General features: G+C 42.5%; 2 protein-coding genes across 2 annotated transcripts; one reads left to right on the forward strand and one right to left on the reverse strand.

Moving 5' to 3' along the window:
• The first annotated feature begins 2028 nt into the window (after positions 1–2028).
• Positions 2029–4539, forward strand: LOC102700486 (SUN domain-containing protein 5-like). Its single transcript, XM_015833708.2, has 4 exons — positions 2029–2352; positions 2462–3666; positions 3915–4000; positions 4078–4539. Exons 1-4 carry the CDS (start codon positions 2178–2180, stop codon positions 4313–4315), a joined length of 1704 nt encoding a protein of 567 aa, XP_015689194.2. The 5' UTR covers positions 2029–2177; the 3' UTR covers positions 4316–4539.
• Positions 4540–4594: 55 nt separating this feature from the next.
• Positions 4595–7756, reverse strand: LOC102700840. Its single transcript, XM_006644273.3, has 3 exons — positions 7606–7756; positions 7295–7479; positions 4595–5050 (listed from the first exon to the last, which is right to left on the reverse strand). Exons 2-3 carry the CDS (start codon positions 7474–7476, stop codon positions 4864–4866), a joined length of 369 nt encoding a protein of 122 aa, XP_006644336.1. The 5' UTR covers positions 7477–7479; positions 7606–7756; the 3' UTR covers positions 4595–4863.
• Between the last annotated feature and the right edge of the window lie 5315 nt (positions 7757–13071).

A 13071-nucleotide genomic window follows, 5' to 3' on the forward strand; every position in this document is an offset into this window, starting at 1 on the left:
CACATAGGTGAGATAAAATTAGAGAACCATACGAAATTACAATACCAAACACAGTTTCGCCCGTGAAATATAAAAATAGCAAATAGTGGAGGGGGAAAATCCCAAAAATCAAGAATAATATTTTTTTCATAGCTGTTTGTTAATTTTATGTCACGAACAAATTTGAAATTGGTCATGCAATTTTCTGTAGTTCTCCAATATCATCATACTGCGTACTCCCTCTGTCTCAAAATAAATCAATTTACTTTTTACCTTTAATTTTTGACTCTTTGTTTTATTCAAAAAATTTTTGCGATTAATATTTTTGTTTTTATTAGATGATAAATCATGAATAGTACTTTATATGTGACTAATTTTTTTTCTAAATTCGACACGGTGGAGAATTCGTTTTTTTTTTGGAAGAGGGACTGTATATGTGATCTTCTTAAAACAATTTTAAAGAGAAAACTATGCAATAGTTTCCAAGATTCCACGACATCGTCGTTTGCACTACGTATTTTTTCCCGTGCAACGGCAATACGGCATGCATGCCAAAAGTCGGCCAGGTGGCTCAACACTTGCTTACAGGTCGGACCCACAATCGCTCTCTGTGGCAGGTGCCATCAGCCCATTGCTCCACTCCATTGCCTCGTCATGACAGCCTTCTTTTCGAGTCTGGACCGTTCCTCTCTCTCTCTCTCTTCTTTTTCTTCCGTTGCCATGGCTCAGCTTTCCGATACAATAGAGTATGGCGTTAGCCATGTATGGATTGTGTGTACAGCTAAAGTCGGTGCAGATTAATCCTGGACATAAATACCGGGCTCTAAGGGGCCTAATTAAAGATAGTGCCCGCGTATGTCCTGATGGCATCCCGGCTTTCCTCTGCACTTTACACCATTCTTTCCCTGCATTTGAGCGAAAGGCATCGTCCTGATCTTCTATTTGTTATCTTCGCTTTGCTTTCCTTCCATTCGATTTCCCTTTTTTTTTTCACACCATAGAAGCAACCCATTTTGTTTTGCGTTGACGAGGCGCTGCTGTAATGTCTTGAAATTAATAAAGCACACGTCTTTTATGCACCACCTAGTACTATTTTGTACGGTCAATTAATAAAGCACTTTCACATCGTGCGTGTGCATCGACTGTTGGTGCTTTCCGAAGATATACGCGATGCTGTGCAAAGAAAAGACTCCTGCCGTTGCATGAACCAGAGCTGCTGCTGTGGTTCAACAAGTCTTTTGTTAAGGATAGAATTGGGCTTGATCTGGACTCCGTCCTAGATTATATCTTAGACCTTCACATTACCGATACATTAGGCCCCCTTTGATTATTATTACTTCTGAGAAAGACAGCTCAGACGCATACACTCAGTAACATGCACCACGAACATCACACTATTGCCGTTTTTCTAACAAAGAATAATTAATCGTAAATGAGTGCTCGTGTCAAATCTAAGACCGAAGTTCGGCTATACAGGTTCTGCCGCAAAAACGAGTCTGCTAATCTGCTTTCAGTTCGTCGCAGGCAATCAATTGATCGTCAGACGCCTGATTAATTTGTGCTGTGGCCAAAGCATGGAGTGACAGCGTGGCAAGCCGTCATTGGATGCGTTCTTTTCGGGCTATCTGGCTAAACTAATCCTTGATTTTCGTTAACACGTTTTTCAAATTACTAAATGATGTATTTTATGTGAAAATTATATATATATTGTTTTAAAAGATCAAATAAATCTATTTTTTAATTTTTTAATAAATAATATTTAATTAATCATATACTAATTACGTTTATCGTTTTCCACGCAACTAATCGGCTTATGCAACACTCAGCCTTGGAACGCAGCCATTATAACAGGCAACCATTTCATTCACTCTTGGTGGGCCACCGCCTCGCCCAAATCGGCCCACTGGCGCGCGCGCACCGGGCACGGCCCGCTCGGCGCGCCGTGTGCTCGGTCGACGCGCGCGCGCCTAGCTCCGCTCCGGCGTTGCCGCTCCACCGCTGGCTGCTCCCTCTGCGCGTTTTCCGAATCACTCGTCGGTCGTCGTGTTCGCGACCGACCGATCCGACTCTCCCATCCACCGCGCGCTCGGCCGGGCAGACGGGGGCGGGGCAGTCAGAGGAGCCAGCAGGTTTCGCGGGTGAGATTGTGCAAGCAGCGGCGGCCGGCAGGAGGGAGAAGGCGTGGCGTGGGTGCATGCATGAGCAAGAAGAGGAGAGAAGGAGGCGGCGGCGGCTCCCCGCCGGCGGTGACCGATGTGCTGTCCATGGACGGCGGCGTCCGCGAGGTGTCGCTCTCCGTTGTCCTCTCCGTCTGGTGCCTCCTCTTCCTCCTCCGCTCCCAGTTCCTCCATAGCCAGACCGACCCTACTTCAGGTAACCCACTCCGATCCCGACTCTCCAATGGTCACCGTCGTCGCCGGCTTGTGGCATTTTCTTGATCGGTTCTTGGCGCTGTTCGCCGGCGATGGATCGCTCGGCGCAGAGCTCTACGACGACGTGGAGCACGGATTGCGTGAAAACTACTGCAAGGTGATGCCGCTGGAGGCCTACATTTTCCCGACCCAGTATAACGCCTCCGCGCCGTCGACGTGCCAGCCATCGCCGTACCCGCCGCCGCTACAGGAAGCGGACCACGGGAGCCTGGAGCCGTCCAACGCCACCGGCAGCAACTCGTCGGCGGGGGCAGCGCTCGACGAGCTCGACGAGTTCCGGAGCCGGATCCTGCAGGGGGAAGGCGACAACGGCACCGGCGCCGGACGAGGGCGCCACGTCCCCGACAGCGCCGGCGCGGCGGCGCACCGCCTCGAGCCCAGCGGCGCCGAGTACAACTACGCGGCGGCGTCCAAGGGCGCCAAGGTGCTCGCGCACAACAGGGAGGCCAAGGGCGCCGCCAACATCCTCGGCGGCGACAAGGACCGGTACCTGCGCAACCCGTGCTCCGCCGAGGACAAGTTCATCGACGTCGAGCTGTCGGAGGAGACGCTGGTCCGCACCATCGGGCTCGCCAACCTGGAGCACTACTCCTCCAACTTCAGGGAGTTCGAGCTGTACGGCAGCCCGAGCTACCCGGCGGAGGCGTGGGAGCTGCTCGGCCGCTTCACCGCCGAGAACGCCAAGCTCGCGCAGCGCTTCGTGCTGCCGGAGCCCAGATGGACGCGCTACCTCCGCCTCCGCCTCGCCACCCACTACGGCTCCGGCTTCTACTGCATCCTCAGCTACCTCGAGGTGTACGGCGTCGACGCCGTCGAGCAGATGCTGCAGGAGATCATCTCCGGCGCAGGCCCCGACGCCGACGCCGACGCCAGCAAGTTGGGCGGCGGCGGCGTCCTCCGCAACGACACCGCGCTACCGCGCCATGCTAACGACAGGTTGGACGGCGTGGGAGGTAGCGGCGCCGGCCGGAACGACAGCGCGGGCGACGGCGCCAAGGACAACGGCTCGAGGGTCGCCGGCGAAGCGAAGCCCGCGACGGGGCGGTTCCACGGCGACGCGGTGCTCAAGATCATGATGCAGAAGATGCGGTCCCTGGAGCTGGGGCTCTCGACGCTGGAGGAGTACACCAGGGCGCTCAACCACAGGTACGGCGCCAGGCTGCCCGACCTCGAGAGCGGCCTCTCGCAGACGGCCATGGCGCTCGACAAGATGAAGGCCGACGTGCGCGGCCTCGTCGAGTGGAAGGGCAACATGGTACGCGCCCAACTCCCAGTCACAAACGAAAAATAATTTATAATATTATTAGTGATCTAAAAACTAATACTGAAAAATGAACTTCAGTAAAAAAACATCAAAATCAACTTCAAATTTAAGATTAAAAAACATCAAAATCAATTATAAATTTAAGGTTGAAAATTTAAATTTTAGCTTAGAAACATAAGTAGAAGCGAAAATATGTCGGTGAGCATGTTTGACAAGCTGAAATTACCATTGTTGATCAGGCCAAGGGTCTGGGCGATCTCGAGGAGTGGAGATCGACGGTCTCCAGCAAGCTCGACGATCTCATCAGAGACAACGCGGCAATGAGGCAAAGCGCTCGCTCTCCATCCGGATACTCCATTGTTCACAAACAAAAGGAAATGTCTCATGGAGATGTCGGTGCAGGTCAGGCGTAGAGGAGATGAGGAGCATCCAGGAGACGATGCAGAACAAGGAGCTGGCCGTGCTGTCGATCAGCCTCTTCTTCGCGTGCCTGGCGCTGTTCAGGCTGGCGTGCGACCGGCTGCTGCTGCTCTTCACCGGCAAGGGGGCGGGGCGGACGGCGTGCGGGGCGAGCAAGGGCTGGATGCTGGTGCTTGCAAGCAGCAGCTTTACCACTCTCCTCGTGCTGCTCTACAACTGACCGAGCCTTGGGCGGCTCAAGGCAGCTTTAGGAACAGCTTTTCCATTTCTAGCCTTTACATTTTCTTGATTTGATCTGCATTAGGTTAGCCTGGCTGTAACCAAGGAAGTAGTGATTTTGGTAATAAAGCACCGGAATTCAGGAAGAGACGGGTTCCATCAGGATAGACAATTAGATATGTGTTGTTCGGGCAAACTATAATGTGCAAATAGAACAGCCAGTACATAGAAACAGAAAAGCATTTTCAACAGGTGAGTAACTTGACTCTGCAATTTGAGATGGATTCAACAGAACAAATAAATGGCACTTTGCAAGGGTGGGGCAAGATGAAATGGTAAACGCATTACAGGACACCAAAATGGGCAATCAAGAGATCGAGCAAATTATTGAAGCAGTATTGCAACGACGTGCTCGTCTTGGCTGACATCCAGCACTAGAAAGACTTTCCAGAAACAAAATTGTGAAAAGGCAGGAGGTATCTTTGTCATTTCGACAAGCATCAGCTAACAGTGTATTTTATAAACCAGGTAATAATCAGGAGAACTCATTTAGACCTTATAGCCGGTTATGGTGAATCCTCTGCCGACAATCTCTCCTACGCAGAACCAGGCATAAAGCTCAACTCCGAATAATGTCACAATTCCAAGGTCCTCAACCTTGAGATCCTTTCTGTTCTTCCATAACTGCTTGGCACTATCAAGTTCCTTCCAGAACGCCTCATAGCGGCCCGGTAAACTGAAGAATACAACAATCATATAAGCCATTGAGATCAGAGCTCCAAAGTAGTAAAGCATAGTAACGAAGGCATTTTCACAATGAAGAATTGATGAGTTGTTCACGAAAATAATTCAGCATAAAAAGCAGTTGTTACACACGTACATAACTATATGCACAATTAGTTCACCTAGAAAGTGCAGACCCAGCCATCTCTTCATCCAATAATTCACAACATCATTCACTCCAAATACTCTGACTTTACCTATGCACCTAAGAGCTAATGCAATATCTAAATTAGTCATTCAAATTTGAGTGAACATATCCAGTTTACCCAAAATTTGTCAAACAGCTCCAGATAATGAGCAGTAGGAGGAAGGTAAAGTATTGAAGCAAGAGAACTCGCATGGATACCCTTAACACATAAGCACTCTTGCAACAGGTGGGCACGGGAATGGGCACAGGCAAATCATAGCAGGTGTCTATCCATCTCATCATCTCATGAATGCACTTTGGCCCAGCCTGGATTGACCAATATAGGTTCAACCTTGTGACCTCTAATTCAAAGATCACATAAGAAAATGGCCAAGGTCCACCATCTGCTACGATATTGGAGATGTTGCCTTGGTTAAGAGCTCTAATGAAAATAAAAGGAAATAATGTGCTGAATTCAAATGCAAAAAGTACGACTAACCTCAAAATACTTCCAGCCAATATGTAATACATAGATTCAACATAACTACTAGCCAGAATTATTAATCATGGCTTGAAACATTTCACACAAGATAATAACTAAATTGCACGTTATTGGCTGCACATCATGTGATCAATTTCAGAATGCTGTAAACCAGACTGAACACTGACCAAGCTAGTTGTATCTGCCCCCAGCTCACGTACCAAACAAGATCACCCACCAAACCATGTATAAATACAAGGATTAGAAGCATTGTATAGCGATCCGCAAAAACAATGCTAGTCAAAACATTGCAATAAGTAAGCTAAAGCTAAAGCTAAAGCACAGAAAAACCTTTGTATTGAGGTCACTGGATTGGGATTCAGGAAATCACTTCTCCATTACAAAGCCCTACTAATGCACCCATGATTGCATTATTGTCACGTGTTTGATTCTAAACTCAGCTGATTGCCAAGTGCAAACAAGACCGAGACCCAGTAAAGTATTCACCTTATCCAACATATTGATGGAACTGAGCTGTACCTCTATAACATTCTCAGAACAGCCAATGGAATAATATGGATTTTATATTATATTTCATATTACTTTGGTAGATCTCACAAAGTAAATGAAGCAAATGGGTCATATTTTTTACTGCAGTGTTTTTTGGCAGAAACAAATACACAAGAAACAATTTCAAACATACTCAACAAATTTTTAATGCTATTACACAACAGTATTGATAAAGTTCATACAAATTACCATTCCATTGTGTCATGGTGTATCAACTTCACAATAGATTTCACTCAGTGTATCTGACTTTTCACACTTTAACCTAGCAGTAATGCATCATTCCATGTCTTCATGCACCCAAGAAAAATTACAGAGGTCAAAAGGTACATTCAGCAAGATCCTGACAGCATCTGGTGGTAATCAAGTGCCGAACATGTTGCATAGGTTTCTTTCATAACAAAATTTCCAAACTCTAACTACTCAAGGAGACAAGGACAGACAATGTGCCTTCTGAAATTCCGTGCCTCTCTGACAAAATGAAACACACTCTACGAGTAGTTCTAGATAGGCATCTAGATTATGAGCTCTCCGAAGTTCATACATGCCACAAGTTCCGTAAGATTCAAACTTCATTAACGGGAGGAGCGAGTTAACAGATGGTACTCAAGTCACACAAATACGATTTACAAATTGCAGGTAAGAAGGGTGCTTACTGTCCCCCTCGGACCCCTAATTAGAGTATGACACCTACAAAAGCACAACTCGACCATCATACAACAAAAAAAAACACATAATCTAGCGAAATTTGCTGACCATATTGCAGGCTAGTCCAGGCTACCCAAATTGCAGACCATAAGCAGAACAAACCATACCAAATTCAGGTTCAACTATAGTCAGTAGGCACGAAATTGGGATAGCGCCACGCTACATTCGTCGGAACACCCAGCCTCAAACACCCCTATTGCCAAACGCACCAACAGATCGCAACACACTGCCTACCACGCTCGTCCAAGTGGAGCCGCATGGAACAGCGCAGCGGGAGGAGGAGAAGGGGGGGGGGAGGCGGAATCCGGCATCACCTGGCGAGGCGGGTGTAGAAGAGCTGCTTGGAGAGCTCCTGGCACTTCTCCACGGTGGGGGGCTGCACCACGTGCTGCTTGTTCTTCTCCATCACCTCCTTGTAGTAGGCGCAGCCGTGCTTCGACACGAACTCCGACGCCTGCGCCGCCTTGGACCGGAGCTGCGCCAGCCTCGACGCCATCGCCTGCACGTACAAAGGCGAGAGAAGCCGGGTCAGAGCAGATCTGACCGCGCGCGCGCCCCCCGATCCGTGGCCCTCGATTAGGCGGCCACGGATCGGAGGGCCAGGGTTTTGGGGGGAGGCTGGTACCGTGGTGGAGCGCCGGGGAGGAGGGGGAGGGGGGAGGCCGCGAGGTGGATGGATCCGGAGCGAGGGGAGGAGGAGGAGGACGGCGAGAAGGTGGTAGTGGCGTGGAGGATGGGACTGGGAGGGAGGGGAAAACGGTGGGTGGGTGGAGGTGGGGTGGGCGGGGGGCAGTTTCGTCCGTCCACTTGGTGATTAGGGTTTCTCCGCCCGGCTCACTGTGCTGCATCTCACACCGTTGGGCTGTTAGTCATGCGTTAAGATACGTGCAGTCACTTCGGTCCCGTAGAGTGACGGAGAATTTGAATTTTTTTTATTGTCTGGTTTTTCGTAGTATCTTAAGCAAATGAATTAATTAACTGGTAAAAAATAAAATATAGCTTTGTAAATGTTAGATGAGCAACTTATATTTGCACAAAATATAATGTTTAGGAGTTTGAAAATGTGTCATGAAAAAACGATAATCTAATGATGTAAGAAAACACCCTTTATTTTAGACATCGACCACTTAAGATGACTGCTCTTTGTATTCTATATATCTGTAACATAATTAGTAAGATTGTATAGTATATTAAAGTTTTCATCAAAATGTGTAAATAATTTTTGATATACGAGATACTTTACTCAAATTATCATAAAAGTAAAGATTTAGTAATATTTAAATAAGAGCACTACACAATCTCATTGAACTTGTCATACACCTATATGTTTTGGACGTTCAGTGTTTAATTTGCAAGTGGATCCCACGTGCATTTAGTAGTAAAGCCAAAAAACTTTCATTTTTGCGATAACTTGAGCCCAAAGTCCACAGTACTCCAATACAAAAGATTAAATATGTTGTTTTGTCATAATTTCACTAACACGTATGTAGTTTCACAAAATTTACTCTATGGCTTTATTATATACCAACTAAATATTTTAAAATACATTGACACTCCATATGTTTTCCAAATATATGACCTATTTTGTTTACTTATAACAAGGTTTAACAAAAAATTACTCTATTAGGATATAATTCTATGACATAAAATTGATATGATTTGTTTCATATTCGAAAGTACTTTCTTATTATTATACTTATGTGTCTTATCTGGTTAAGGTACACAATATAAGCCCGTTGACTATGATTTTATGCAAGTGTTTACGAGATCGTTATCTATGTCACACAATGTCCTTAGCAAGTGTGACCTCTCTAGTCTCTACCATCGATATTTCTAATGTTAGTCGTTGTGCATGATGATAGAGAGGGGGCGATGAGCTTCAAAGGTCATTGGGCAAGTTATTAGACAATGACAGCACCACAGCGAGCAAGGCAGTACGATGGCATAGTGGACGAGTCTCCAAACAAAGGCGTTGCTACGCGTAGAGGGCGGGCGAGTCACCAAGTGGTGATGATGGAAGCATGGGCAAATCGCCAGGTGTAGCGATGGTATCACAATGATATTGTTTGTTGTTTATTCTTTTTAATGGATATGATTCCATTGTCGATAAAGAACCAAGATGATGGTACCGTGGCAAGACATGAGCTTCTGCTCGCTAGCGTTGTTCTTGTTACTCTCACAAACATGATAGTCACTAGTCCAAGTAAAATTAGTTGGTAGAAAACTTAGTCTGATAAAAATATCTAGTCATATGTGAAATTTACTTATGCTTTTATTATGCTGAGGAAAGGAATTTCTAAACAGGGACATTTGCAGTTACATGCTCCATAATTAGGAAAAAAAACTATTGACATGTGTTGAGTTCAATAAGAGTAAAAGACCAAAGCATAGAGCCATCGGCAAGCATCAGTGAAACAAAAGCTCAACAACTATCCCAAAAGGAAAACAAAAACTTAGTTTATAATTTTTTTGTTTATGATTATTTTATTAGAAAAGGTGCTTTGCCACTTAATGACAAGTCGGTGACCATGTTGGACACCTAAATTGAAGCTCGTTTGGAATATAGGAGGCATGAATTTAACAAGATACCATTCCATTTTGGAATTTCCTATATTTCAGTCATCTGAAAAATTTATTTTCCAATCACTTCAAATTACACCTTGCAAAGTCTAGAATTGTAGTGCTATGCAATGTTGAATATTATCTCATCTAACCTATGATTTTCATACATGTGCATTGCAACACACTATACAACTTTGATGTCTGAGGGCATAGGGGAATTGAGCTTTTATTTTAACATGGGCTCGTATTAGGAACGAGTGGTTATTTGACCAAGCGTTTGGATTTCCAGGGGTGTGCAGGGGCACACTATGTACCATGTGGATACGGGGTAAATAGACGGACCGTTGCATTTTTAAATAGAAGAGATTTTGGTTTTGCTTTATTATTACCTAAGTTTTCATAGTTATACTAGATTTTGTAAATTTGTATGTGTTGTAAGTTTATTTCATGTTTTGGTTTTAATAAAAATCTACTGTTCAGTCATTTATCTGGAAGAAAGATTTTGTTTAAATAAGTAACTGAAGTGATTAGAACCATGAGATTATCGTCCAAAGGGTGAAAAGGCCAATGAAATTTCCAAAATTTACAGTTGTCTAAGATCTCCTAGATACTCCCTTCAACACACTCCAGTGCTGAAAAAGTTTATCCACATGCTAAATTTGTTCACATCCAGTATCCACCGTACAAATTCAATCAGTGCAAGTCAAATAAAACCTAGACTTGTGTACAACTTTTTTTTATATCCTTCACACCGCTGTCTTTTGGAAGAGCAATCATATCTCCAGTTAATTTGCATGTAAGATCGAAAGAACAAACAGCTAACCAAACAGAAAACTCTAAAAGCAAACATGTTCACTATAAATTCACATGAACACAAAACGCTACTAGCTAAGATGCCACGGCCATCTCTTGTGCATGCCGTTTCCGTTGTTTCCAATTAAGATGCTATGCACAAAACAAATACATTATCAATTTTGTTGTAAAAAAGGGGAAACAATCACGAAGTTAACATCAAGACGAATAAATGAATTTGATAAAATATAACCAATGTCATTAACAAACACTTAATTCTAAGAAATATTATCGACGAGTGTGAATTTTACAAAATGTCATCGTACAAACAGATTTGTCTGAGAAATACCATCACCGTTAGAGTTCCGTTATCTTTTTCCGTTAAATGCTATAGTATGAACAATGTATTTAACGACAAAAAATGATGGAAACATAACAACAATAGTATTTTTTAGAAAAAAATATTTTTATGATGATATTTCTTAGAACTCGTATTTCTCAATGACATTTTTAGACTAAGACGTTTGTCAAAAATATTTTTTAGAATTTCTCAATGAATAATGCAGTGCGGCCCACATGTATGCACCTGGAGCTTCACTCACGATCCCAGCGTGATCATGAGTACGGTAACACATGAATAGTTTATGAATGCGAAAAGCTGTATTAAAGCTTTCCTAATGACCTACTACCTCACTCTAAAATATAAATATTTATAGATTTTTAACATAGATTAAAAAACTATCAAAAAATTTATCTTTTATTATTTTATTAGTTATTTTAAAATTTTAAATGGATTAGATTTTCTTTCTGAGCATATAATTGAGATCAAAATCATAAAAATCAATATATAAATGTTTGCACTATAATATAAAATTTGAGTCCTATCTACGTTTATACATTTATACTTTATGACGGAATGGATGGAGTACTTCTCCCTAAACTGGCACTTATCACGTGGTCGAAACTAACAGGGCGCGCCTGCAACAAATATGGAACTTTGTTTGAGTAAGTGCAACTAAATTAAACCCAGAAACCGATTAAAATGGATCGATGTCACGTCATGCCACTGTTCTTTTTCTTCTTGCCCCTTTAATTAACGTTGCCATCCCGGCTTTCGTCAGGGGGATTTGGTGGTAAATGCTCGTACGCAGAAGAGATTACAGCTGTAGCTTACTACTAGCAAACAATGCCTGATTAGTTAACAGCAGCCAATGCTTTTATCCTAGTTGCCATCACGGAGATGGCTTTACCTCCTTGCTAGAAACAAGGAGCCTATCGTCACAATCCGTTGTCTCCCAGTGCACACGTTCTAGATTGGAGGGAAAAGAAACGGGATCTCAATAGCACTTTGGAAAACTATTGAAACGACAGCGTTATGGGCATGTTGATCTTGATCAGGGTCACCCTTACCAACTCCCACCGTGTTGCGTACTCTCTCCGTAAAAAAACCAATTCTTTCCGTATCCAATGTTTGATCGTCCGTCTTATTTGAAATTTTTTTTAGAAAATTAGAAAAAAATTAGTCACACGTAAAGTACTATTTATAATTTATCATCTAATAAAAACAAAAATATCAATCGTAAAAATTTTTTAGATAAGACGAAGAGTCAAAAATTATATGTAAAAAGTGAAAATTTAGTTTATTTTGGGACGGAGGCAGTATTCCAAAGCTGGAACGATAAGATGCATATTATTATTATTATTATTAAGGGTATAAATGGTATTAAAATTCTTGACAGTATCAAACCGTTGCCAACAAATATAATATAAAAATGATATATATTTTTTACAGTTTTTGTTTCTAAAAAGTTTTTAAAATTTATGTCAAGTAGTTACTAAATAGTTAAATTCATAAAAATAAAAAATGAATTATTTTAAAAAGGTAATATTAAAATGACGTCTTTTCTGACTCATCTCATCCCACCCTTGAAACATGTATAGATTCTTGATACATGTGTGAATTGTACGAAGGAGAAAGCTCGAAATAAAATAGCAACGAGGCAACTCTCCCACCAATCCAATGTCCTCGATGAACAAACATTATCTAACAAAATAGGAAAAAAAACTGGTCATGCACAATAAAATAGTGTTACCACTCCTACTACCGTTATGACCTGACTAACTTGCACCATTTAAGGGGCTGTTTGGATTCAGAGACTTTTTTCCCTTGTCATATCGAATGTTTAGACATTAATTAAAAATATTAAATATAAACTGATAATAAAACTAATTGCATAAATAAATGCTATTTCATTAGACAATTTTTAAGGCTAATTAATCCACGATTAGTAATATTTACTGTAGCATCACATTCGCTAATCATGGACTAATTAGGCTCAATAGATTCGTCTTGCGAAACAGTCCAGAGTATGAGGTGGGTTTTATTAATAGTTTATATTTAATACTTCTAATTAGTGTTCAAAAATATTCGATGTGACAGAGACAAAAAAATAGCAGGGATCCAAACACCCCCTAAGTCTCTGCTATACAGATCATTTTATAAACCAGTTCTTTTTACAATAATAATGTCAAGTAGAGTAACACCATTTTTGCTATTTTGGTTTTAGAACAATCCAATCCATCAATGTAGGCTCTTATTGTTTCACTTTTTGAAAACAAAAGTGAAACATATTATGAGTAAAAATTCAATACACATGTCTATAACGATTTAAAAACACATGCAATAAAATAAACTAAAATTTAAAATCCACAATATCAACTTCAGAATTAACTTTTG

This window comes from Oryza brachyantha, chromosome 1 (assembly GCF_000231095.2).
Source record: "Oryza brachyantha chromosome 1, ObraRS2, whole genome shotgun sequence".
Taxonomy (NCBI): Eukaryota; Viridiplantae; Streptophyta; class Magnoliopsida; order Poales; family Poaceae; genus Oryza; species Oryza brachyantha.